At 32.8% G+C, this 27,024-nt stretch overlaps 6 protein-coding genes across 7 annotated transcripts; 4 read left to right on the top strand and 2 right to left on the bottom strand.

The window, feature by feature from the left end:
- The first annotated feature begins 20 nt into the window (after positions 1-20).
- Positions 21-1,277, top strand: LOC11407668 (uncharacterized). The gene is made up of 3 exons (XM_039833014.1): positions 21-390; positions 485-835; positions 928-1,277. Exons 1-3 carry the CDS (start codon positions 319-321, stop codon positions 1,174-1,176), a joined length of 672 nt encoding a protein of 223 aa, XP_039688948.1. The 5' UTR covers positions 21-318; the 3' UTR covers positions 1,177-1,277.
- Positions 1,278-5,277: 4,000 nt separating this feature from the next.
- Positions 5,278-6,074, bottom strand: LOC11414461 (organ-specific protein P4). Its single transcript, XM_003606831.3, has 2 exons — positions 5,916-6,074; positions 5,278-5,790 (listed from the first exon to the last, which is right to left on the bottom strand). Exons 1-2 carry the CDS (start codon positions 5,988-5,990, stop codon positions 5,551-5,553), a joined length of 315 nt encoding a protein of 104 aa, XP_003606879.2. The 5' UTR covers positions 5,991-6,074; the 3' UTR covers positions 5,278-5,550.
- Positions 6,075-11,521: 5,447 nt separating this feature from the next.
- On the bottom strand, positions 11,522-12,070 carry LOC112421020 (uncharacterized). The gene has a single exon (XM_039832755.1). The coding sequence runs from the start codon at positions 12,068-12,070 to the stop codon at positions 11,522-11,524; it is 549 nt and encodes a 182-aa protein (XP_039688689.1).
- A 3,532-nt stretch (positions 12,071-15,602) lies between these two features.
- LOC11412973 (ATP-dependent Clp protease proteolytic subunit 6, chloroplastic) lies at positions 15,603-20,318 on the top strand. Its single transcript, XM_003606832.4, has 9 exons — positions 15,603-15,766; positions 15,840-15,898; positions 16,290-16,359; positions 16,920-17,121; positions 17,216-17,281; positions 17,438-17,578; positions 18,220-18,273; positions 18,926-19,018; positions 20,062-20,318. The coding sequence occupies exons 1-9, from the start codon at positions 15,675-15,677 to the stop codon at positions 20,107-20,109; spliced, it is 825 nt and encodes a 274-aa protein (XP_003606880.1). The 5' UTR covers positions 15,603-15,674; the 3' UTR covers positions 20,110-20,318.
- A 746-nt stretch (positions 20,319-21,064) lies between these two features.
- On the top strand, positions 21,065-23,700 carry LOC120580147 (uncharacterized). 2 transcript variants are annotated; one of them, XR_005645822.1, is made up of 2 exons: positions 21,065-21,203; positions 23,146-23,700. XR_005645822.1 is itself a non-coding variant. In XM_039833382.1 (2 exons), the coding sequence occupies exons 1-2, from the start codon at positions 21,172-21,174 to the stop codon at positions 23,454-23,456; spliced, it is 339 nt and encodes a 112-aa protein (XP_039689316.1). In that variant the 5' UTR covers positions 21,134-21,171; the 3' UTR covers positions 23,457-23,700. The 2 variants fall into 2 exon arrangements, 1 of the variants encoding a protein (XP_039689316.1); XM_039833382.1 differs by having other exon boundaries at positions 21,134-21,203; positions 23,150-23,700.
- A 944-nt stretch (positions 23,701-24,644) lies between these two features.
- Positions 24,645-26,780, top strand: LOC112421167 (BURP domain-containing protein 2). Its single transcript, XM_039833008.1, has 2 exons — positions 24,645-24,714; positions 25,375-26,780. Exons 1-2 carry the CDS (start codon positions 24,661-24,663, stop codon positions 26,620-26,622), a joined length of 1,302 nt encoding a protein of 433 aa, XP_039688942.1. The 5' UTR covers positions 24,645-24,660; the 3' UTR covers positions 26,623-26,780.
- Positions 26,781-27,024: the final 244 nt, after the last annotated feature.

Below are 27,024 nucleotides of genomic sequence, written 5' to 3'. Positions count from 1 at the left end.
TATTATTATTAACTATTATTATTAAATGGTTTGAAAATCCAAATCCAAACACTAGCTAACAAATGGGTGTAGAATCTCAATAAAAATTCACCTTTATATGCTGCATATAGTCAAGATTCCTGATATAGATTAGATTGATGCACCATTCCATTATTCATACACGCTATCCTACTGCATGAAGGACATTTATCCCAATTTTATATTCTTCATTCTTTATACTTTTTAATATTTTGGTGCTACAAATACACATTGATAGACACTTCAACTATGTGACCAATAACAACATCAATTTTAAGCTTTCATAAAATCATCAACATAATGGCAAACTTCATCACAATGTATCACAATCCTCCCATTGATCATTTTCGTGCCGTAAAGTTATCAATTCAGGTAATTTGACCTTAATTACTTAAATGTTTATTCTAAAAGTTTTTTTTTGATATAATGTTTCTACTCATTCTTTTAATATTCTATATAACTATAGGACCGTGTCGAAGTTCAACCTGAATTTGTAGAAAAATACAAAGATGATCTCCAAGACCCATGGAATATTATGAATATGGATGGTGGAATGCACCAAATCAAATTCAAAATAGGCTTGTATAACCCTACTTTGAAGGATGGATGGGAACCACTCCAACAATATCATCATTTTCCAGACAATGTTGACATTATTTTTGGATACTACGGAAATAATCTTTTTAAAGTTATAATGTTCAGGGAAGTATTTTGCGCTACTAAAATACCTTCTTTTCATAGTCGTAGCATGTATCCAGAGGAAGTCATTATATTTGATATACACATTTCTGATAATGATTTAAACACTCCAATCAAGGTACGTTATCAATTTATATAGTTCATTTTCATATTTTTCTATATCTAATGTTCAGTTTATTTTAAAGTTTTTTCGCATGTTTGCCTTTTCAGATGTTGCCCAATCATTTTGGGACCTTTCTTCAGAACGACTTTCGCAGTCTTCTAACTTTGTGTTGTGATGATGGAACATTTTACTTTGTAGACATTATTCACTACGGTGATTACGTCGACGACCCTAATAGTGGAATTCAATGGAATGATTTCATACTTAGCAATTACATTGTTGCAGGACAGAAACTTCGATTTAAATTCGATCTTACTACTACCTATATGTGTCATGTATTTCCTATTGATGTTTAGTTTTAGCAGGATGTAACATAAATAATTGACTCCTATGTTCAAATTATTCTATGTATCCTATAATTACCATGTTTTCATACCCGAAGCCTCTACCCAATGAATACCAGTGTCTCTTTCGCTACGCTTTCAAATTGATTTTTTATTACCACTTCTAATAAATAATAATTTCCCCTTTACGTAATATTTCTCTTTATATTCCATTTCATATCCTACCACCTAATCTGGGTAATTTTCTCAAATCAAAAAACCATGAGTACTTGAGGTTATGTGGCAGTTCTAATACTATCACTGTTTGCAAATTGATATTCAAAATCGATCCCGAAAATAATACAACATCTGTGACCATTGCAAGAGGATGGACAACATTTTGCTTGACCATGTGTAATATTATTATTCTCCTCTTTTCTTTAAACTATATACTACCTCCGGTCCTATTTATAAGAGAAATTTAGGTCAACAAAAGCGAATGTATTTGGACTGAATTTTTAACTAGATATATCAACTTTTGTAAACCGAAAATTCTCTTATATATAAATTTTTACTAATTTTGTTACCTGATAGCTTTGAAAAAATTTATTCACCAATAGATAATATTCAAGTATTTAATGAATAATTAATAAATATTCAAATTATCATTATCAAAGGCAATTATACATAAATTCTATATATCAACCCGTGCGTTAGCACAAGTATTGTTATTAGCTACCTTACATTGTATACTATTACTTGAATATTTTCCCACGTCAATTTAACTGAATACTAAGTGTACATACTTTATACAATTGTACACTATTGTTTTTTTTTTTTAGCATTGCTCATGCACCTCATAGTACAACGACATAACTTTTGTCGCGCGGCGCAGCCGCGCTACCCGTGCTCAGCACGGGTATCTCGACTAGTTATGAATGGAGTTGGAATCCACAAGAATGTCTTACGAGGTAGGGGATTTGGACAGAGGAGGTGCAAGTTGTAGTGCAGGGGCTGTTCTTAGTATCCTGCTGTTCTGGGCTTGCAGGTTTGGTTGTCAGCCCAATTTTTGTGTCAGCAGGATGCTGGTTTTTGCTGTTTGGGCTAGTATGTTGCTGTTGTCTGCAGTTCAGTTTCTGCTTTTTGCACACGGCAGCTGCTGGATGAGTTTTTGGCTGGTGTTTCTTTGGGTAGTTTGTTGGTAGTAGTAGTGCTGGTGTTGAGGCATGTGTATGAGTGGTATGGTTTTCACTTTAAGGTCTAAGTTGAATGATCCCTTCCATCAAGAACACCTTTTTGACACAAAAAAAAAAGTATTTATCCCTATAAAATTTTCATTTTGGATTCCGTCCTCGTAAAATTAATTTTTTCCGGAAAACACCCCTCCCCCATATGACTGTGCATATTTGCTGACGTGGTATATTGTGTGGCACGTTGACTGTACATATATGCTTATATGGTGCGCTGACTGTATAATTATTTTTATTTTTTATTTTTTTAAGGGTACATGTGGCATTTGTGCCTATTTTTTTTAAAAAATAAAAATGAATTTATATTAATTTAAAAATGAATAAAAATTTGAATATTAATTTTCGAAAATTTAAAATCTTAAAATATTGATTTTTTTAAAAAAATAAAAAATCAATATATATTCATTTACATTAATTTAATAATAAAAAATTTAAAAAATCTGAAAATTAATTTTCAAAAATAAAAAATATCGTAAAAATTAGAAGAAAAAAACTCGTTTTTTATTTTAAAAAAATTCAGGAAAAATATTTTTTATTTTTCAGAATTTTCAATTCTAACAAAATATGATATAAATTTTAATTTTTTTAATTTACAAAGAATTTTTTCTAGAAATCTTTATTGGTAGAAAAAGTTTAAAAAAACAGTTTTTTTTTTAAAAAAAATCTGACCATTTTTATAAATTTCGATTTTTTTTTATTTTTGAAAATTAAATTCCAGAATTTTTAATAATCTTCTTAATTTCGAAAATGATCCAAATTGTTTTAATTAAAAAAAAAACGAATGTTTTTTCTGATTTTAGAACAAAAAAATTCTAAATCAAAACACTGATTTTTTGGTTTTAAATTTTCGAGAAAAAAATCTGAATATTTTTATAAATTTAAAAGAAAAAATGAATGTTTTTCTGAATTAACAATTTTTTTCGATTGTATAAATTTTTGAAAAAAAATGAATATATTTCTGATTTTATCTAATTTTTTATATTTCGAAAAAAAATATAAAAGTTTCTTCTGATATTTTCAAATTTAGAAAGAAAAATAATCTTAATTTTTTTGAAAAAAAATCTGAATATTTTTCCAATTTTAAAAAAAAATCTTAATGTGTATCTAATTTTTTTAAATACTAAAAATTCAATTTTTTAAATTTTTCAAAAAAAATCTAAATATTTTTATGATTTTTTGGATTTTTTAATTTTATTTTAAATGAATTTTTATATATTTTTAAAAATAATCTGATGTAGAGGGCCTTTTTTACATGTGGCCAATTAAAAAAAAATAAAAAATGCCATATCAGCGCCACATATTAGATTCTGCTGCGTTGGATGGGGGAGGGGGGTTTTTCGAAAAAATAAAATTTTACGAGGACGGAATCCAAACCGAAAATTTTATAGGGGTGAAAACCGGAAATAGCCTATATTACAGGGGCGAAAAACAATACTAACCCTATTAAATAAAGTACAAACACATGATAACGATAAATTTCAAATGATTCCTGACTTAATAAAAATAGAATTCAAAACCTCAAGAAGAACTCAAAATAACTAAAACCAAAAGTTAAAACTTCTTTGACGGTCAAAACCTTCGTAACAAATATTTCTGTTTTTGTGTGTGTAAATCGGGGATCTTCCGCACACAAATACGAAGTCTAATTCCTCAAATATTGTGCAACCTTAATGGATGGCAAACTCTTCCTAAGAGGGATATTTCTCATGTGGTAATGCTAATAACCATAAATTTAAATAATTTAAATAATTTAACTATTTTAATAATAATGGTAATTATCCTTTCCTTTTTTTTTTACCTTTTTCTATTTGTCTATGTGCCTAAATAATCTAGATTGTGATTGTGAGCACACAAGCATCGTTCACTTAGTTCCCTTGGTAACAATTTGAATATTTGGTTTGAATATTTTGGTTAACGGTTAAGAGTTCAAACATTGAATGAGAGATGACTTGAAAATATGTAAGTAATTGAAAGCAATCCTCAAGATGGTTTTGTGAAGTTGTGTTAGCCCAACCATAAATTTTAAGATGCTATCAAAGCCAGCAAGATTCATTAATTGTACCACCGGTTATCTGGTTTGCGTCATCGGACCACCAATCATTTATATCAACGCCCAAGCTCAATAGTTTTTGAAGTGAATGAGTGTGTAAAGAGTTTCACATTGAACGAGAGATGATATGAAAATATGTTTATAAATCACATTATGAACTTGGTTTTATCGGGTTCTGTTTACGTCCAAACTCCAACCATAAGATTAACGTCTAGAAGAGCTAAAAATTAAGCTTAAATACCATCCAAAAGAATTTCAGTAACGGGCCTGGGTTCATGCACTGAAGCCCAAACTGTCTTTTTCTTCGTTGTTAAGAAAAGTGATAATTATGCTATGCTGCAAATTTCTTTTTTGACTGATAAATAAAAAACAACTATGCTATGCTGCAATTGTTAATGCTTAAACAACTATTATTTCTTGTTTCATGCAGCAAGGAGACAAATCGTACCGATTCAGTTGGGCCCTAAAAGATAAAATAGAATTTTAAAAAACAAGAGTTACTATTGGTACAAAAATCTTTGATTTGGAGTATTAGTCTTCTATCATTGAAAAAACAGACTCATTCAACAGGGAAATTAGCACTTTGTAAGTAAAAATATCATCTGCCTTCATCCACAAGGAATGTTAAATTGTTTAAAGTTATGATTTAATTTTTTTTATGCAGGAAAAGTTATGATTTGAATGGACACTGAACATTTATCCTTTCCTTTGAAACTCCGAGGAAAGAAATTAAATACATAAAATAAAGCTAAAAATCTTTTATTAAATTGATCAAATACCATCCAAGTTTCATTGTCTTCTGACTTTTATTGAATACCAAACACAATATAAATCTGGAGAGAAAATATTGTGCTAAGAATTTATTAAGAGCAATCAATCCACACTAGATACATCAATCAAATCTATTGGTTAAAAATTATGCAAGACCCAAAAATAGATGCAGCAAAAAACAGCATAACCATAAAAATACATCTATAGATAAAAAGGTCAAAACCATCAACAAAAATACAACTTTAGAAACATCAATAACTCCCTACAAAATAAACCTTAAATACTAATATTTTTTCCATATAAGATATTATTAAATACACATGTCCAACCATGTTTTCATGTTCCATGAAGCTCTTGTTGAGAGTTTTTCACAAAGACATGTTCTTTCTTCTTCTTGGATTCAACATGTGTGTGATATAATATGACATTAGGCTTTACATCAAAGTCTCTAATAAAGTCATCTGACACCTCTTGATTTTGAACAAGTTCTTTGATTGCTTCAGGCATAGGTTGGTCATTCATCATATTCTTCCAATAACCTCCCAAGTCTTTTCTTGCATAAGAGAGGTCAGCAACCTATTTTAATACAAAGAAAATTGAAAGGTCAGCAAAAATATAATATAAATTGATTTTTGTTTAAAGACAATAAATTATGTGAATGATATGAAGAAATTTCATAGAGATGGATCATGAAAGCTTACCAGAAGAAGAGAAAAGAGTATGAAGGAAGCAAAGATGGACTTCATTTTTTCCTTGCTAAGATGTGGACTTTTCATTAGATTTGTTAGTTTGATGGCTCTAGGATCTTCAGCCTCTGACTATTTCTTTTTATAGGCCACAAGGGGCCCACTTTATACACGGTTGTACCAATTTCAACTGGTGCCAACAAAGTCATACATTGTTGTACCTCTTAAAAAATATCATATATTGTAAAATATTGATATAAAAAAGGTGCGGTGCCGATGTTATGTGATATTGGTTAACCACAATATTATAAATGATTTTTTTTTTCTCTCTCACAAAGATTTTTTTGTTTTTTTTATATATTTCATCGGATGGTAAGAAAATTGGTTAGAGCAAATAAAAATAGTAGTTAACACTCAACATATCTATTCATTAGTTATAAATTTCTAATAATTTTTAGTGAGTTTTCCTTTTAAGTGTCAAGTATATTATATTTATACCAATTAAACATATGAGAGATCTAGGGTTGTCGATTAACCATTGGTCGCAAAAAGGGTTATATAGTATATACTCTATTCTGCCATGCAAAACAAACAGTCTCACAACCATTATACATTAAATTCTGGCATGTGCAGTCATGATAAACTACCAAAAAAATTACTCCTATTATGAGTGGCCATGCGAGTTGTTGTACATGTTATTATAGCCTAAGAAATGAAGCCAAATTTGTGTTTCAAATATTTGGGTTGACTTCAGAACAGTATTGATTGTGACCAATAAAAAAATAATTGAATGATTTGTAATTTAACACGTTTTATAGAATTCAGTACGGTGAGAATGATATATGAATAGTAAATTTTGCAATGTTAGGTTCAAATGGCTTCATCATGACAAGTGGTGTAGCCTGTAGGTATCTCATGCTTTGTTCATTATTAGGTACAAACCCAATGTATTTAAATTTAAACTTAATTAAGTTATCTTTCTCTTGAAGACTAAGGTGTTTTTCTTTTTTTAAAAAAATATCTTTTCCTAATTATAAATTATATACATCAAGTCTTATTGTTATATTATTATCACATTTTTTTTAAACTCGATATCCGATCCAAGGATCAACATCACATTTTAATATTTTAGGGCACTTTTATCTTATGAGCTAACTTTTAAGAATCAGATCAATATATTTAATATGATATGGAGTTGGGTTGAGGATGACAATATAAAATTAAAATTCATGTTAGACATAAGGGCAAATATGAAAGTTGTATCGGAGTCTCATGTTGTCCATTTTTTTATATATCTCTTTGTCATGCTAACATATCAGCACAGTTACTTTGAATAATAATTGAATGACACTATGTCACACCAAGCATTATGCATGTATATTCTACAACAAAAAATGTATAGACGACTAATCATGACTACAACAGAACAAATTAATTAAATAAATAACAAAGAAACTTATAGTTTAAAAGTTGAAATCAATCTTGCCACATTTTATATATATATATATATATATATATATATATTTTTTTTTGTTTGTTTTCGCATCAGTTTCCGACCCATCAATGGTGGACTACTAATCCGACTCATGCGTAAAGACATACGCACTGATCAAACGTTGTTTCCCCTGAGAATCGAACCCAGTACCTCGGGTACGTTCTTGAAAGGAGCTCTTTGCCATTTGAGCCTCATTTTTTATATTTGTTATTGAGGAGTTTTACATGTTCATTAAGCAAGTAAATAAACGTCATAAATCATAAAAAAGGTCATATTCAAAGATGTTAGAATCCAAGAGATCAAGATGTTAGAATTCAAAGAGTTGATCAAGATAGCCCAAGGAAATGTTGAATTCAGTGGGAGTATATGTGGTAATGGGTTGATACATTTGGTGGCCATGAATAAAGTTCACAAAAAGATAAACCCGTTTGGATATTAGCCAACAAAATTTTCTTATGGCTTTTTCCCCCAAAGTCAACTTATATGTGCATCACTAAAAAATTGATTATGATGAGTATAAAGAAATGGGAATAAGACTTTTGGTTGGGTTGCACTTTATTTTGTTTCCTATAGGTTCATGCATAGGATGTAATCCCATTTTTAGTAAAAGAGAGTGTTCTTGTTTTTTTGTGACTGGTGGAGATGCGTTGTGATCTATCTGTATATGCCAATGTCAACTTAGCTTCTATAGTACATTAGAGTGCCTACTTGTCTTGTCTATATAATCTATAATTTTTCATAAGGAGTTTCAATCAGCTTAAATTATTTATTGATTGTGTTATCTTTTAGAAGACAAAATGCACTTCTTATTTTATTTCTTTCTTTAACTTTTGCTGTCAATAACAACGTGATGCTATTTGATCACTATACTTAAATGGGACTTGACAGTCCATATTTAAATTTGAAAATAAAAGTAGTAACAACCAAATGTTTGGTCTAGTAGTAAAATGATATATAGATACATGTGTAAACATATTTTAAGATCGAAGGTCTTGTTAGTATTAAATTCGAGCATCATTTCCTCACTCTAAATTTTGATGATAAAGATAAGACTTCGATTCATATTTAAATTCTTTCGTTGATAGATTATGATACATAAATTCTATTGGACAACTATCACAAAACATCCAAAATTCAATGATTTGACCAAAAGATAAAATTTGATCATATAACTCATCCCATGTTTTTTTTTGGTGTCCGGGATTCGAACCAAATCCTTGCATATATTATACATTATTCTTATCAACTGAGCTAAATTTACGGAATAAATTCACCCCATATACTACAATGATGATGTGTGTCTTCCGTAATTTCAATTTATAAAAAAGATTAAACGTTCCAAGTTAGCGGCACCAAAAGTTGCGTAAGAGTAATTTAAAAATGTCCAACTCAATAAAACATTATGTGCGGGTAGGGGAGAAACCATTGACTAAGTACATTCCCATGTTCAACATTCAAATTTCAAGTAGTTGAATTGATGAAAGAAATTGTGTTTTAATGAATTTCTCACTTACACGTGCGTGTCAACATAGGTGTTTATTTATTTAATTTTTGTCCGTAGATAAGATGATAAATATCAATTAAAAATCACATACACTTGTAAAATTTTGAGTTTAAACTATGATGAAAATGATCAACTTAATAATATTTGCATTCCTTACAAAAATTTGATATATGTATTGTTAGTTGAGTGGAAGTTTACATTACACAAAAAACTATAGGAGAAATAAATCGTGGCCTTAGAAAACAATTTTAATTTAAAACTATTTCATCTTTATAGTTTTATACATTTCTTATTCTTGTGTATGAGTAAGCACGCCTTATTTGGGTAGGTATTAGAGCACATTTGATTATGGTCTAGCGGTCTAGACTAAATATTGTGTTATTGTTGACGTTGGCAAATGGGTTGTTATATTTTTAAATAAAAGTAATAAATCGTAAACCTTGATCTTTTACTGATAGGAAAACAGAATTGCAGCTTTTATATAGTCGGAGATATAAGCACCCGAGCCTCATTAGCAAACATAATCCAAATGAGGTGGTGACGACGCGGAACCTCTAACCCTAGATTAACAGTTTTCTTCTTTTAGGAGATTCATGCAAACACTCTAACGATTAAGAATGTGTTAAATACGCGAGGTGTTAGGGTTGAAAGTGTGTATCATGAAGCAGCTACAAGTTACCCTTTATAGTGAGTGAATAACTAGGGTTTCTAGCGCTCAAACTTTTACTCAGACAACTGTCCTCGGTGGACAACTACGAGCATATGATGACAATTTAGCTTTGGATTCAGTTTGAATTGTACAAATTAGCCTACTCGACCCTGATTTAGTGAATTTAGGGCATGTCTATATCATAGTCCACTCATCATACGTTTGTGAGAAAGGGTCACCTTGTGTGCGAAGGTAACAGGTCTTCACCCAATCTAGAACAAAATGTAAGTAGTAGTAAAAAAAGTTTTTTTTTTTTTTTTTTATAACAAAAAATAGATTTTCATGGCGCAACGATGTTCTGTTGTCGCCTCCTCCTCCAACCCTCTTGCTCTATTTGTCCACTACTTTATACTATACTCCAGCACAACGTTGTTCTCAAGACCTCTTATATAAAAGGAAAACGTTTCTTAGACAATATATTATGTGTGTACTTCTTGAAAGAGATAGCGATAAGAGAGTGATGTGATATATGTGATAAGTTGATAATGTGATAAAAAAAAAAAAAAGATAAAGAGATAATGAAGTGTTGAATGAATGTAGGAAAATTTGAAGTTTTTAAATATCATTGTTGTATATCAAACCTTTATCTTGTTTTTGTAAAATCTACTCGATTTCCTTCGATCAATGTCCCAATTGACACCATAGTTAAGTGATCTACCTTAAGGCCAATCGAGAGAGTTCTTTGCGTTCTCTTCTCAACATTCAACTTAAATACGTATTATCTTTTTTCATATTAGTACTATCACATCGCAAGAACCTTGAAGACAATGACTTATTTTAAAAGTCGCAACATCTACCATTGTCAAAATTTTGAACAATTTTCAAACATCCACCTATCCTATATTACATAGAACACTTGGTCACCCTAAATAATTGCAATCATGCATATTGTCCTTTTTCTTTATCAGTAGTTGACTTGATCTACAGATCGATGTGACTAAAATTAAATACTAGCATATATATGATGTGTGAAACACCAAGTGGGAGAACCATGGTTTTCACTTTCATTGGTTTCTAACAGTTATCAGTCCCATTTAGGATCATCACTCAAGCATAGCCATTAATCAAGGTTTTAGTGGTTTGTTTTGGAAAACTTTTGGGTGGATATTTGGTCCACAACACTATGACACATTTGTTGTAGATTGAACCGATTTACCAACACGCTCAGTTTGCCACCACATGAGACGCACAAAGAGTCAAAGGAATTGATCATGTCATGTGTGTGGGATGATACCAATCCTCTAAATTCTATCAAAATACCGTAGCTTATTCTTTTGTTTTCTCCTTTCCCTTTTTTGACCTCAAAACGATAGATCTTTTATGATTGTCATATTCAAACTTTAATGTCAAAATGGTATATATAGATAATTACATGCGAATGAGAGACAAACAAACAATAAACTGCACCGCTAATCTTTTTTGGATGAAAAAATCAATCCTCTTAAACACAACATTGTTATGCATGACACTTTCTTATCAACCCACTATGATAAGTTAAACCTATTTGTGATTCTACGTGAAATCTCTAATTATGGTTTTCTAGAAAAAAGAGAAGGATTGGAGCGGTTTTAATAGATGGTAAAAAGTATGTTTGAAGCGCTACCTTATTAGTAAGAGTTTCCAAGATACAAAGTTTAAATTTCTTGGAGATCGACGATTTTAAAAAATATTCTCGAGTCTAAAATTTAAGTAAGAAAAAAAATTATGTATATTTTTCTTCTCATAATTAAGGTTGAATGAAGTTTTAGTCATGATTACTGTTTTTTTGGTTATAAGGGGAAAAAACATAAACAAAACAGAAAGAAAGAAAGAAAGAACACGAAAAGGGCGAAGCTAGCTAGCCTCTAGGGAAGTAGGTTCCCCAAGCATCACCCCTAATAAGCAGTAACAACCCCTCAGGAGGAGAAGCATGATTAATCATCAGAGTCTGAAGCAACTCCCATCTTTGCTAGAAAATCAGCACAATTATTTCCCTCACGAAGGGTGTGCAAGATAGAAGTATTGCTGTGAATGATCAAATCCTTTATATCTTGAATGAGAGTGGCATAGACATGACACTTCATGGGAGGTCCGTTGATAAGGCTAACAAAATGGAGGGAGTCGGAGTAGCACACAAAACCAGTGATTCTCAAAGTTCTAACCATACGTAAACCATTAAAAATGGCAAAGAGTTCAACAAAAAGAATATCAGATGAATTAGCAACAAATCCGGAGAAACCAGAGATGAAAAAACCATCATTGTTCCTAAGAAGACCACCAAATCCAGTTCGCGGAGGATTGCCATGACAACTCCCATCGACGTTAAGAATATAGCAGGAATGATTACGGCAATTCCATTTCACCACTTTGTCGACGCAATTAGTAAGAGAAATATGGTGGAGGGAGGTGCGGTGGATGACCATGGAATTCTTAATATTGAAGGTGAGGCGAATAAGAGACCACACTTCATTGTTGAGACACATTAAGTTGCGGTGTAGCCACACCCACCAAACAACAGCTGAGAAAGCAAGAGATTGAGAGCCCGTAAGGACAATTTTTAACCAAACATAAGTGTTCATTTTCACAAAAAAATTATCAAAGTGCAGGAATACAGTGAAGGAATGTCTCTCCTGCTGGTCGCAGAGAGTGCAAACGGCTGATTGAGTAAGTCATGATTACTGTTCATAATAAATAGTTATTTCAATGTAATACACACACACACACACACACATATATATATATATATATATATATATATATATATATATATATATATATATATATATATATATCCAAGCAAGATGTTGGACACAATGTTTCAATATATGGGTACGTCTTTAGTGCGCTCTGATTTCGCGCTTTAATCAATACGCTTTATTTATTTGAGGAATCCACGCCTGTTGTTGGCCAAGATGTAACGCCCACTTTCGTTTAATTATTTATTTAATCGAGTTTAGGCGATTATATTATATTTTTATAATATATGTGTGAGTTTTGTTGATTTAAGATGATTTAAGTTGTTTTGGATGTGTTTTGATGATTTGTTAAGATTATGAGACTTATTTTATTGTTAAATAAAATAAGATTTGATAAGAAAATAAAAATATAAAAAAATATTTAGTTGAGGGCTGTTTTGAGATTTTAGAGAGTTTTGGGGGAGAAAGTGAGATAAGATAAGATATTAGAAAGAGGTATAAAAGAGATAGACCTAGTTTTAGAAAAAAACATTGCACGTACGATTGTTTTTGGAAAAGAAGGAAAACCAAGAGAAAGCTAGAGAGAGGGCTGCGATTTCTTCAATACAAGGTAAGGGTGAGACTATTAATTCAGTATTGTTAATTGATATAGTTCTCATGAATAATTGACAAAGTTAAGATTGATTTAGAGAAGTTTTGAAATTAGGTCAAATCCCTAAAACTGATGATCAAACGGTAAAACTGAGTTAGATTGATGTAGAAACCGTCCTATAACCTTAGAATATGTTTAGGATGAATTCTGGATGTGAAATTAGGCTTAGAACCTTGTTAGATGATGAAATTCGTGTAGAAACTGCATTCTGTCCGAGCCAAAATTCATCGCTCGCCATAGCGAGCTATGATCCTCGCCTCGCGAGGGATGATGATCATCGCTCGCCACGCGAGCCATTCCCTTCGCCTCACGAGTTACAAGTCGTAGCTCGCCACAACGAGCAACCCTACTCGCCATAGCGAGCTTGACCAGAGAGCATGTCATTTTCTGAGTTTTTGACTTTTGAGTTGAACCTTAGATGCCTTTGAGTACCTTTAGGTGCCTACTATTGATTAGGGAATGAATTAGAACGAGATTGAACCTGGAACAACCTTAGTTGGGATTCTGGCTTGTACTCGCCATGGCGAGCAGATGCTCTCGCCTCGCAAGCACTTCCAGAACTGAGTGCTTTTGAGGATTGTCAGACCTGAGCTGTTTGGATTGGTTAGGAAAGGAACTTTAGGTGCTAGTGAGACCTATTAGAGATATTGACTGAGAACTGTGAAGCCTTTATGAATTGTTAAGAGATTATGAAATGAAATATGGAATGATTGCCTTTACTTGAATTATTGTTGAATGATCAAGAAATTGTTGAGAATGATTTGTTATTAAGCTTGATGTGATTTGATTATGCTGCAAATGTTATTTAACTAAGTTGCATGTTTATGAATAAGCTGATGATGAACTCCAAATTATTGGATGTATAAGTGATAAGTTGATTAAGATGTTTTGTTGTTAGAGTCCATGCATTAGCATTCATTGAGCTTTGTCCTCACCATGTTAGGAGCTTTGTCCTCCGCACGTTTAAGAGCTTTGTCCTCCGCACGATGAAAGTATATTAATACTTATGATGACGATTGGTACCACATGCATATAAGTGTCTAAGTTGCATTGTCGCATTTGTCGAGTTTAAAGATGTTTATGTTGTTGACGATGAATGAAGTTGTGATTATGTGATACATGTTTATCAAAGATGCAATGTTGATTTAGACTGATTATGATGTTAATTATGATTTGTATTATATTGATTAATATTATTGTGTTAAGAAATCTCACCCCTTCTGCTTGAAAATGTTGCTCTTCGTATGAGTAACTTGCAGGTGATCGTGCTTAAGTGTGCAGTTGCTGTTGTGAGTGGCCTTGCCTCACTGAGTCGTCTAGGTCGCTCTGATACGTAACGGGATGGGGTTATATGTCATGCATGCTTCATTCTTTTACGTGAACTATTACGTTATGTTATGATATTGTTTAACTGTTGTGATATTTGATGGGGCCTACGTGCCAAAACGTTTTATGGATTATGAGATAATTTCCGCTGCAATGTTTGAGTTATTTGGTTAAATTGTTATTTAACCGATTTGGATTATGTTTAATGTGATATCCCGTTTGTTTATGTTGTTTACTCTGATAAATGTTTAAGAAATTTTTATATTGGGAAAACGGGGTGTTACACAAGACACGTTTTGTTTGACCATAATCAACGTTGTGTTTATCTCCTAAAGATGTGTCAACATTTTAGGAGACTTTGTTTATTTCCTAAAGATGTTCCTACATTTTGGGAAACTTGTGATTTGGTTCTGATCCTTGTGAGCGGATCTTTTGAAGGATCAACTTTGTTTTCTGAAGCCCAACAAGAAGGTCAAGCCTGTGCTGCTTCAGATTATATAAGAAAGGACGCAACACTTAATTGACTACTGAAGCCGTCATATCAGATATAAAGTTTTAGGGTTTTGAGTCTCTGTTAATTGTGACCCTTTCTTGTGTCTCCTTGATACAAGTTTAGGACTGTGTTTTTTGAGTTGTAATATTGTGAACTTCATCATATTGACTGTTTTTGTATAAGTCTAGGATTCCTAAGTTGAAGTCAGTACGGATAGTAGCTAGGTGATAAGTTGTAAACTTGGGTAGCCTCCAGAGTAGGTGTGTTTTTCACCGAACTGGGTTAACAAATAACCTGTGCCATTTACGTTTTCTGTCTTTTATATTTTCCTTGTGCTGTTTATTTATCGTTAGTCTGACGTTGAAACATTATAATCGACATTCCAACGATGTCGTAGTGTTGGATCATTACATACAACATCAGGAAAATAGCATGCTAGAATTTCAATTGGTATCAGCTTTAGGGTGAGCTCCAAAGAATTTACTTTCTGGCATAATGGACAAGGAAAAATGATTTGTGAACAGACCACCTCTAACAATGGAGGGGGAGCCAAATTTTTGTAACATACATATAGAAACTATTTCATATAATTGACAGAAACTAAAATTTTACCGTGTGAGCAAGGGTTCGAGTCCTGGCAAAATTCATTTTGTGAATAAAAATGCTTACAAATATTCAGAAAAAGCATACAATAGTATTTTTAGAATATTTAAAAAAAGCGTTTAAAATATATAATTCGACCACGAGTATTTTTAGAATTTCTAAAACGTGAAAAAAGATAAAATCGGAAAAGAAATATATTTTTAATTTTTTAACAAGAGGTTTAGTAGAATTTGAGATTAGATAGATGGAATAATAATAGGTAGTGTTTGTGTAATAACGCCTTGTTTTGGAGCTTGACGCGAGTTTCAAACAAAACAATGGTATCTCAAGCGCTATCAGTTCCTGCAACTCCCACCTTCACCATCGCTTCTCACAGAAGAATCCCTTCTCAACTCGCGTTTTCTCACAGGTTCATTTTCATTTCAACTTTCGCTTTCACTTTCACTTTTATTTTTGTTAAAATCTTTATAATTGAATTGCAGAAACCCTTGCACGATAGCTTCTTCCTTCCATAGCCCCTATGGTAGTTCTTCTCAAATCGGTAATTTCCAATTTAATCCTATTTTCTTTGTCTACTATTTTTAATTTAATAGTTTAATTTTGACCCAAATGAATGAGTTTTTTGTTTTGAAATGATAAATTTTAGTATTTGTTAGTGATTGGAGTTGAAAGAACTATATTATTAGTATAAGTTGACAAATTTAGGGACTGAATTGATGGATTTTCATATACTTTATGGATGAAGAAGTTGACAAACTTATATACTTTAGGGACTACCCATTATATATTTATGCAGTTTAGGGATTAAATTGGAAAGAAAGTGATATTTTAAGGACTAAATTGATAGTTCATTCAGTTTTAATACGAATTACGAACTACTTTTATTTGAACAATAAAGCATGTTATGATATGTAGGTTTTTGTTTTACACAGGCTTATCAAGTAAAACCCATGGTTTTCGCTTAAAACTTGATGAGAAAAGTACACATGATGTTGGTACAAGGTACACGTTTTTTACCCTTGTTACTCTTTCAAGTGCTTCATGTTTAAGTATAATGTGTTTGTTTAGTAGGAGACTTTTGAACACCTATTATTGTCTGTTTTTTCATGATTCAACTTCAATCAAAGCCTGACTTTCTGTGATTGTATACTGGAAAAATAAGTGTAAGGGCATATAAGTAATTAGGTTGTAGAGTAGTGCGTTGTGAAACACTACCAAAACATTCAGCTTATAGACCGTGGCATGGCGTGTTCAGAATCAGCATCATGACCTATCTATGTATGTAGTCTATGGAAATATCATTGTAGCTATACTGTAAAGAGTTTAATTTGTACGCACTTTCGGTTTGATATGTAGGGCGTATATGTAAAACTTTTTTACACACATACGAATTGAATTATTTTGTAAATAGGTCTATTTAGCTAATTTTCTGTATGCTTTTTTATTCTTGAACTTTGATACTTTAAGGAACCTCTGAAATATGAGTTAAAACCCCCGTCTCTGCACTTTTTTAAGTATTAATGAATGAAGGACAACTTATTGATATTTCAGTTTACTTGTAGTTATGGTGTAATTGAAGCCAAGACGGGGAACCCACCAATAACACCAGCTATCATGACTCCTGGAGGAGCTCTTGATCTCTCATCTGTTTTGTTCAGGAATCGTATAATATTCATAGGACAGCCAGTTAACTCACAAGTGGCTCAGAGAGTTATATCGCAGCTTGTGACTCTGGCCACTATTGATCCAGATGCAGATATACTGGTTTGTTATGTTTTGATTTTTGACCCTATTATTTGACTTTTGACTAATCTAACAATGGATTATGTGATTCATATTGAGCTGTTTCTATTTGCAGATGTATATAAATTGCCCTGGTGGAAGCACTTATTCAGTGCTTGCAATTTATGATTGCATGTCTTGGGTAAGATAAATGTTTTGTCATCCCAATCCTACCTTACACACACGCACAAAAAAAAAAAAAAATTTACGTTTTCATTTCTTTGTTAGCTACTTTAATTCCTTAATAGTTGTCAATGTTTTTAACTTGAAAGCATTTGGTGGCCACAATTTTTTTCAGATAAAGCCAAAGGTTGGTACAGTATGTTTTGGAGTAGCTGCAAGCCAAGGAACACTTCTCCTTGCCGGTGGGGAGAAGGGAATGCGCTATTCAATGCCAAATGCTCGCATTATGATTAATCAACCACAATGTGGATTTGGGGTAAGAATCAAGCTTTTGAAATTTTGTTATAGAAAATGCACTTTAGATTTTATGATGGAGCTGACAGATTATGATAAAGAAAAAGACGATACTGATTTGGTGTAGGAAGAGGATAATAATGATGACAATATGGTCCCAGTCCCACTTTTTATCTTAATAAGTAGTTAAATACGGACTGTGCCCTCTAGCATATGAGTAAAATAATCAAATGCACACCGTGTTCTCATTCCTCCCTACAGTTTACAAACTTCTATAAAACTAGAGGACATGAATTTTGAGCATTGAGATTGAGGCTGATGTGCCAAGTTGCATTGGACATAACCTTTTAATTTTTGGGACAAGTTGCAATGAAATATCTATAAGTTTTATTGGAAGCATGATTTCTTCAAATGTAAATGTTTTATTCAAAGTCAAATTTTTAAAGTTAATCATAGAATGCACTATGTAGTTTGGCATTTGATGTATAGATATACTAAATAACGAAAGTATATTGTTTTTCATTTTTACATAAAAAAGAGCTATGGACTATGGTGTATTTTTGGTTGCAGCAGCAGTTTTATTTTGTGCATTATGTGCTGTGAAGTGTATCGGTCAATACTCAATAGGCATGATGATTGAGTTTGTTATTAATCTGACTGCAGGGTCATGTCGAGGATGTGAGACGTCTCGTGAATGAATCTGTTCAATCCCGCTATGTTAGTCTTTCTTTCTCTGAAGTTGCATAATTTTTATAATTTACAGACAGCTGTAAAATGCTCCTGTGAACTTGGTTTTGCTGAAAGTAGGATTTTCATTCAGTCTTGACTGTGACATTTATATTTGTGAATTGTGAAAACCCTTGAATGTATAGTGTTGGGACTTGTCAATGCATTATCATGCACCGCCTCTTTGAATTCTTTACCTTGAACAATAGATACATGACTTTGGTTTTTGAGACAATAGATACATGACTTATTGTCAAAAACTCTATGATCGATTGTTCAATAGTTTGAGTTACCGGTCCCCATTCTTGTTAATAGAAGTTGAATTTTAGCGCGGGCAGGATAGTTTTGTGCACTCCATCTTGCTAAAAGCCCAAATGACTTTGTGTGAGGAGGTGTCATGGTTTTAAACCATTGATGAGCCATCCAACAGAATGGACTATTGGAAATTTGGTTCATTGCAGAAGAATATTAAATTTTAATTTTCAATATATGTGAAACTGGAAACTTCATTCAACATGATTTCTTCATGCTCAAGTTACCATGGCAGCAGCTACTTAGTTATTTTGTTTGTTATAGTTTATCTGACAGTTCTTGGAAAGCTAAGCCTATTTTCCTCTTCTTCCCCCTTCTTTTTCGAGTACAGAAAATGGAGAAGATGTTCAGTGCTTTCACCGGACAGGCTTTAGAGAAGGTGCAAGAGTACACAGAGAGGGACAGTTTTCTTTCTGTTTCTGAGGTAATATGAACTGTTTTTCTTCTGCAACTGAAATAATAAGTTAATGTGACTGAGAATGGTTTCTTGAAGAAACCAGAATGTTCTCTTTCTAACAAGAAATGAATTTTATGACTGTTGAAGAACAGAAGCAAATGTTTCTGTTATAACTTCTGAAAAGAATCTCAACACATCATTATTCTATCAAAAATGAGTTAAAGAGTATCAATGTTTTTATATATATTGGAGAGGTGGGGGGTCGATGGGGGTAAGCAAGAATTGAGAGGAATATTGGGTTGGGTAAGTCAGGGTGAGGCCCTCTAGGTTCTTTCGCATCAGGTTTATCATTTTCTGTGTCAGTTTTCTCCATTTCTACAACCCTTTTGTAAAGAGCTCTTATGTTGTTTGGGAAATACAAATTATTATGCGAGTGGAGAGTTTATCATCTATATCTATATGTTGTTTTACCCATTGTTAGTTCCTATCATATCATGATTTGTTTTGTTATTTACTTTAGATTAGAAGTTTAGTACATCAGTATAGGTATATTTTGAGTATTCCCGTTAGCCATTTGTCTATTTTCTATTGAGTATTATTATGGTGACTAGTCTCAGTGAACACTGTTACTATGTTGAGTTTATGATCTTAATAGTTTTCCGGCTTAAATGCACTTCTTGTCCGTCTCTTTTAACTAAAACTTGATTTTAATCATCTCATTTCTAAATATAGGATTTTCGTCCCTAGTTTCAGGATTTTTCCTCTCAACCAAGTTTGGGACTTATTTTTCCCAACAACCCACTTCTGGTGCAAATTAGGAATGCAAATCATCAAATGCAATTCTACATAATTAATAAATACACCTAGTCATGAAAAATAAGCCTCAAATTTGATTGTGGGGGAAAATCTTGAAACTTGTGAAACATGAGGACTAAAGTTCTGGATTTAGAAACGAGGGGAATAAAATACGGCTCTAGTTAAAAATAGGGAGATCAAGAGTACATTTAAGCATTGTTTTACTGCTAAAAATTCTTACCCGGTATTTTTGTATCTGCCTCTTCTCATTTCAGGCTTTGGAGTTTGGTCTTATTGATGGTGTCCTGGAAACAGAGTATTGAATCTAGATTACATGCTGTATATTTGTATTTCTAAGAAGTTGATAATGTAACTCATGAGTCATGAATGAATATGCAATTATTTGTAAGTTGACTTTCATAGAACGGTCAATCTAGTTTTTGTCTGCTATTATGGAGTTCATAGCAGTTAACCCTTGTTTCCGTTTTGATTTAAGAATCTAGTTATACCACAAACTACTTCACATTGTCAATTTTAAAGTAGGACAAGAAAGAGCCTGCTAAAGTGGTGCAGTTAATGTCAATTTGATAATGGATTATACGTATACATTTGTTCTCTTTTGAAATTTATAAAGATATAATATAATACAACGAGAAAGGAGGCCATTTTAGTGCATTTGTTAGGGAGATGATAATACATTTGTTGCTCGGAGCAGCTACTTCTATTAAAAATAGAGTTATCAATGACATTTTAAAATGAAACTTGTCATTAAAAATTAGGAAATAATATCTATAATCCTTATGAATATCATTAAGTCAAATTAAGTTATTTAAGTGTTAAATTAATACTTAAAGTTGGATATTTAGTGTCCCCGTGAGCATAACTCAGTTGGTAGGGACATTGCATAATTTATGCAGGGGCCGGGGTTCGAATCCCGGACACTTACTTCTTCACATTTAATTGTGAGCTCTAGGCACTAGATTACTAGACAAAAAAAAAGTTTGAAAATTTAAAAGTCTCGCTTCAGAAATTCTCTCTCAACCTCACCAATAAAGACTACATTGAAAAATCTACTTTTCAATGTCCAATATACCTAATCTTTGGGGATTTTGTAATGAGAAATTGGACCCTAATAGTGTGTTTGGATGAGGGAATATTTTGAGGTAATGTAATGTTTTGAGGAAATTCAATTATTTTGAGGTGGATTCAAATAATAGAATTCACCTCAAAGTAGTTGAATTCCCTCAAAACATTCCCCCATCCAAACACACTCTAAAATTTTCAGTATCTCTGATTAGCAAGCTTATTTTTCAATGATTACTGACCACAAGATTTACCACTTATCAATTGTTTATGGCAGCACATCTCATGTTGGTAGAAGAAAAATGAGGATGGAGCTAAATTCCCTTCAACAAAGGTACATTAGTCCTTACTGCTTCATTGGTGACTTGAATGCTATTTTGGGAGCTCATGAAAAGGCAAATAAACATTTTCCTAATAATAACACTTCTTGGAATGTTTTTAGAGGGTGGAGTGTTTGAACAGTTTGATCCATTTGGATACCAGTCAGTTCACTTGGTCTAACGGCAAGAAAGGCAATATTAACACGAATTCTGCTCTCCCCCTTCACTTTTCGCTCGCGCCCTGCATCCATGATAAAAATGCTCTTGCGCTAGTTAACTAACGCATGTGTAAATCAAACATGACTTAATTTTACACATGCGTGACTTAAGTCACGCCGTATGAGTTAACTCATGCACCCTGTGTGAGTTAACTCACGCTAGTTACAAAGTTGTGATTTTGCAAAGTTAACTAGCGCAGGGACATTTTCGTCATGACTGCAGGGCGCGATCGAAAAGTGCAAGGTGAAGAGCAGAATTCTATCAACACTTCTCAAAGACTTGATAGGTCCATTTGTAATACTTATGAAAAGACAGGTCCATTTGCACTACTCATTTGGTGATAAAAGCCGATTGATTTTGAGACAATAGTGTCCATTACCTCAGCTAACCCTATGGTTAGAACCTTTGCCAATAGTTTGCACAAGCTTCCCGACAAAGAAATAGGGTGGAATTCATTCAGTGCTTGCAGACTAAACACCTTTGAAATTAGAGCAACAAAATAGGAAAGAAGATATTTAAGGAGTTCTTCATTAACATGAAATTTGTCAAACATAACTTTGACCACTGCTCTTATGACACCCCAAAAAGATTTGAGAAAAGCAAAGTTAAACCCATTCAGACCCCGATTTTGTTACCATCTGCTAAGAAAATCAAATCTTTAATTTCCTCCTCCGTGAAAGGCCTAGAAAGAATGGAAATTTAAGCAAAAGAGAGAATCAGAAACTCCACCCCGTATAGATGAGGCCTCTTCCAACCAACATTTTCAAAGTGATTTGCAAAATAGCTAAATATCTCCTTCTGCACCTCTACCAAACCCTCCAACCACTTCTCCCCTTTTTTAAGTCCCACAGTTGCATTTGCTCTCTTTCTACTATTAACACAAGCATGGATTTTTGTGTGTTAGCATCATCTTTTTTGAGCCATTTCGATCTTGATTTTGGAACATCCCACTATCTTGGATTTTAGGGAGAGTCCAAACATGGGATGACTTGGTTCTTTGCTCCTCAAACTCTTCCGTCGATAACTCTATACTCTCGCTCTCCACGTCCAAAGTCGCCAAAAAATCAACAAGCAAATTAATTTCCCCCTTCCAACTCCCTGCACACCTCTTTATTCCACTTATTGAGCTCCTTATTTACGTCTCTCAACTGTTGTCCCAAAATGTGACCCATCCAACCTTGAGCGGAGCTTGAAGACCAAGTCCCTTCTACCATGAAGATCTTTATTGGCCAACCAATGATTATTAAAACGGAACAACTTTGGACCCCAATCAAGCGCTCTGTATCAGAGTATCAACGACGTATGATCTGAAACATCCCATGACAAAGCCCAAAGGTTAGCTTCACCCCAAAACACAAACCATTTGGTGAGAGTAAGATCCAATCCAAACGACTCAAGCATATATCATCCGATTGAACACATGTAAATTTACGGCCCAAAAGAGGGAGATTAAGTAGGCCTAACATTCCAAACGTATTTAAAAGTGTGTCTTGTCTAATCCTCTTTTCCCCCATCGCAAACCAGAAGAAGACAGTTTAGATCACATTTTCATGAATTGCTTGTATGCTAAACCAGTTTGGCTGTTGTCTCCTCTAGGAATTCAGTTTGAGGGCATTTTAGTGTCTTTCGTTGATTGGTTGGGAAACATTATCGCTAAAGCTCCCTATAATGTTATAATATATGTCATATCTCTTTGTTATGGATCTTGGTATGCTCGTAACAAATATTGTTTTGAAGGAAGAAATTTTGAAGCGGTGAATATTGTCCAAAAAGCATCGAATATCATTGAAGATTACAAAGGACTTGTGAATACTCATGTTGATGTGGAGCCAACTATCTCTATATCTTCTCCCTCAAGTTGGAGTCCTCCTCCCACGTCTACTTTCAGATTGAACATTGATGCATCGGAACTTGTTCATAATAAATGGGGAGTGGTAGCTATAGTTAGAGACTCGAAAGATATTGTTTTAGTAGCTGTTGCATGGAACTTTGTTGCGCTTCCTGATGCTAACATCGCTGAAGCTCTTGAATTTTGGTTGTCAATTTAATTTGTCTATTATATGGGGTTTTTGAAACATTGTGGTGGAAGGTGATTCTCTTAATGTGGTAAAGGCTTTAAAGTCTCATAGTGATGATAATTCATACTTTGACTTGATGATTAATGACCGTAAGAGTCTTAGTTGTTAATTTTCTTCATTTTTAGTTTCTCATGCGCGAAGAGTTGGTAAGTTGTTGCTCATGATCTAGCTAAGTTTGCTTTAGTTCTGATTGATTCTATTTGGATTGAGGAAATTCCACCTTGTATTGCTCATGTTGTCATAACCGATTTAGTTCGCTTTTAAATGAAATCGTTTATGTAAAAAAAGAAGGATACACCCTTTTGTGCTAAATTTTTCTTTTTCAATTTTACTCCTTTATTTAAACTATTTTATCCTTTTTATTTAAACAAACTAAAAGTAGAAATAAATGCCAACTTTTGCATCAAAAAGAACACTTTTTCAATTTTTAAAAAGTTGAATACACAATTTACAAGATAATATTTCATTTTATAATTCCTTAACAAGTGCCCCGGAGACACTTCTTAACATTTCCCATTAATTATCAATTAAAGTATTAATTAAACTTCATTTAAAATACGAACAATCCACAACAATAGAATAAACACTCTACAACAATATGAAAAACATTATTTTAACCTTATATAAAAAATATTGCGTTTTTGTTTAATATTAAGAGAATCATTTTTATTTAATCTATCATTGTTTGTTAAAAAAAAAAGCGGAAAAACAGACACGAAATTATCTGTTTTGACATTTTGACGCTAGCATCACATTAAAAAAACTCTTCTCGGGGAGAAAAAAGGGGATCGTGTACTGTGAAATTGTTACACTAACTTCAAATTCGTCTTTACAAACCAAATCAGTACGAGGTTCATTAATTGTAATATTATCAGATTGGATCGTTATTGAATTATTTGTATTCTATTCACCCACTGTGCTTGCTACGTACTATATATGTTCTGGCTTTCCTTGTGTACCAAGCTAGTTATTATCATATTATTAATAATAATATTAATATATATATGTTCTCAAATCTCTAAGTAAGAGGAAGCTGAGTTAACGATGAAAGAAACCACGATAGCACCTTCTTTCAAAATAAAAAGGAAAAAGAAAAAAAAGAAAAAAAATACCTCCATGACACCTATAAAAAAGCTAGTTATCTTCAATTGGAAACTCATCCTAAATACTAAAGATGGCTACTACACTTACACTTCAGTTTCTCACTTTAGTCCTTTTCTTCTTTATGGTAATTCATTTATACAGTTGGAGAGGGAGAGATATTATTTTAATTTTAGTTCTTTGGTTAAAATATCACAAAGGGAGGGAAACATAATATCTCAAAAACAAATTCTAACTCTCCTCCAAATTGATGGATATTTGGAGGGGAGATTATATGGCTTTTACATTTAGAATTGAATGCTCTTTTACTTGATATTTTTTTTTTGACAACCATTTAATATCATCTTAAATATTACTATAATTTTTATTGCACTATTGGCATAGTCATAGTTTTATAGGATTAAGTAGTTTACTGGTTAGAAATTCACCTTTTTTAAGATGAATAAGTAGAGTGTCCGTAGTCGAACTTTGATCCCTACATATATTATGAAATATTCGTATCAACATGACTAAATTCACAAGGACATATCGTTATTTATTTTTATTTAAGTTTTTTTTTTGTTATTTTGTATTGAATTTAAATTTTGAATTAACTTTTCTTTGAGGTACCAATGTCCCATAAAACTCTAGGTTCTAAATAATTTTTTCCATTAAAAGTTCTTGCAATTAAAACGTGATGTAATTAGTAATTGTAATATCAATTTGGCTAATCAATTGGGACAGTAATAATTTATATTTTTTTATTGAAAAAGTCTACCAATTTATATTCTCATTAACATCATTGTAGATTGGCAAAAGCATCAATGCGAGAGACTTGAAAGTAGAGCTGCGAGATCAAAATCAAGTGGATTCAAATGGTGCCTACATAACTGCTTATAATCATGAAGCCAAACAACTAGAATCAAATAAACCTTACATAACTGGATATGGTAAACATGAAGCCAAACAACCAGAATCAAATGAACCTTACATAACTGGATATGGTAAACATGAAGCCAAAGAACCAAATTACATTACTGGGTATAAGACCCATAACCATGAATCCAATGGTCCTTACATAACTCAATATGGTAAACATGAAACCAAGCAACAAAATTACATTACCGGGTATAGGACCCATAACCATGAATCCAATGGTCCTTACATAACTCAATATGGTAAACATGAAACCAAGCAACAAAATTACATTACCGGGTATAGGACCCATAACCATGAATCCAATGGTCCTTACATAACTCAATATGGTAAACATGAAACCAAGCAACCAAATTACATTTCTGGGTACAAATATGTCATTGATCCAAAAGGCCTCCCATCTACCAACTCCGTAGAAGATCTCCCAATTCCTAACTTGGATCATACAGAAGCTTTCAAGACAGGATATTTCAGTTTTGATGATCTTCACGTTGGAAATGTAATGACCCTCCAATTTCCGGTCCAAGAAGTTTCTCCATACCTCTCAAAAAAAGAGGCCGACTCCATTCCTTTCTCGATGTCACAACTCCCAAGTATTCTTCAACTCTTTTCAATCCCTGAAGAATCTCCTCAAGCCAAATCCATGAGAGGAGCACTTGAAGAGTGCGAAGGGGAAACCGTTACAGGGGAGACAAAAATCTGTGCCAATTCTCTAGAGTCCATGCTCGAATTTGTTGACACAATTATTGGTTCAAACGTCAAATATAGTATTCTAACCACGAGCAACCCCTCACCCAGAACTACCCCTCTACAAAAGTACACTGTTTTAGAAGTATCACATGATATTGATGTTCCCAAATGGGTAGCTTGTCATCCCCTTCCATATCCATATGCCATTTACTATTGCCATTACATTGCCACAAAGACTAAAGTGTTCAAGGTCTCACTTGTTAGTGATGAGAATGGAGATAAAATGGAAGCTCTTGGAGTTTGCCATTTTGATACATCTGAATGGAACCCTAATCATATTATATTCAAACAACTTGGGATTAAGGCTGGGAAGAATTCTCCAGTGTGTCACTTTTTCCCTGTGAACCATCTTATGTGGATTCCAATCTAGCCATCCCAAAGCCACTATGTGAAATGAGTTTGTCTATCTAGATTTGTATAATAAAGGTTTTATCAATCTTACCAATGATGCTGGTGAGTGTTGAGTGATGACCAATTTCCTATTTGTATGTCTTGTTATTGTTACTTGTTTTATGTAAATATTAAGCTCACGGGGACTGCTTGTTGCAACCTTTAATTAGTAATATTAATTACTCAAAAATATTTACTGTTTAACTTATTTTGTGTCATTATTTGAGTAACGCACCACTCTGAAGATATTGTACTCCCTGGGCTAGAACTTATTTAAATAAACTAATTGAATGAAATCTGATAAACTAATTTCACAAACGACAGTGGCAGTGGTAACAAAAAATGGTGAAGTTTAACCATCACATCGACGGCAGGTTCAAAT

The sequence above is a fragment of the Medicago truncatula genome, chromosome 4 (assembly GCF_003473485.1).
Source record: "Medicago truncatula cultivar Jemalong A17 chromosome 4, MtrunA17r5.0-ANR, whole genome shotgun sequence".
NCBI classification, from domain to species: Eukaryota; Viridiplantae; Streptophyta; class Magnoliopsida; order Fabales; family Fabaceae; genus Medicago; species Medicago truncatula.
This window is presented reverse-complemented; position numbering and strand designations above follow the sequence as displayed.

Excerpts from the sequence above, each read along its gene's own strand:
- LOC11407668 (XM_039833014.1), top strand. The coding sequence starts at position 319 with ATGGCAAACTTCATCACAATGTATCACAATCCTCCCATTGATCATTTT. Across the intron at positions 391-484 it reads CCGTAAAGTTATCAATTCAG|GACCGTGTCGAAGTTCAACC; the intron begins GTAATTTGACCT and ends ATATAACTATAG. Across the intron at positions 836-927 it reads ATTTAAACACTCCAATCAAG|ATGTTGCCCAATCATTTTGG; the intron begins GTACGTTATCAA and ends TTGCCTTTTCAG.
- LOC11414461 (XM_003606831.3), bottom strand. The coding sequence starts at position 5,990 with ATGAAAAGTCCACATCTTAGCAAGGAAAAAATGAAGTCCATCTTTGCT. Across the intron at positions 5,791-5,915 it reads TACTCTTTTCTCTTCTTCTG|GTTGCTGACCTCTCTTATGC; the intron begins GTAAGCTTTCAT and ends GTATTAAAATAG.
- LOC112421020 (XM_039832755.1), bottom strand. The coding sequence starts at position 12,070 with ATGTGTCTCAACAATGAAGTGTGGTCTCTTATTCGCCTCACCTTCAAT.
- LOC11412973 (XM_003606832.4), top strand. The coding sequence starts at position 15,675 with ATGGTATCTCAAGCGCTATCAGTTCCTGCAACTCCCACCTTCACCATC. Across the intron at positions 17,122-17,215 it reads ATCCAGATGCAGATATACTG|ATGTATATAAATTGCCCTGG; the intron begins GTTTGTTATGTT and ends TTCTATTTGCAG. Across the intron at positions 17,579-18,219 it reads AACCACAATGTGGATTTGGG|GGTCATGTCGAGGATGTGAG; the intron begins GTAAGAATCAAG and ends ATCTGACTGCAG.
- LOC120580147 (XM_039833382.1), top strand. The coding sequence starts at position 21,172 with ATGAGGATGGAGCTAAATTCCCTTCAACAAAG. Across the intron at positions 21,204-23,149 it reads CTAAATTCCCTTCAACAAAG|AAATTTTGAAGCGGTGAATA; the intron begins GTACATTAGTCC and ends TTTTGAAGGAAG.
- LOC112421167 (XM_039833008.1), top strand. The coding sequence starts at position 24,661 with ATGGCTACTACACTTACACTTCAGTTTCTCACTTTAGTCCTTTTCTTC. Across the intron at positions 24,715-25,374 it reads TAGTCCTTTTCTTCTTTATG|ATTGGCAAAAGCATCAATGC; the intron begins GTAATTCATTTA and ends ACATCATTGTAG.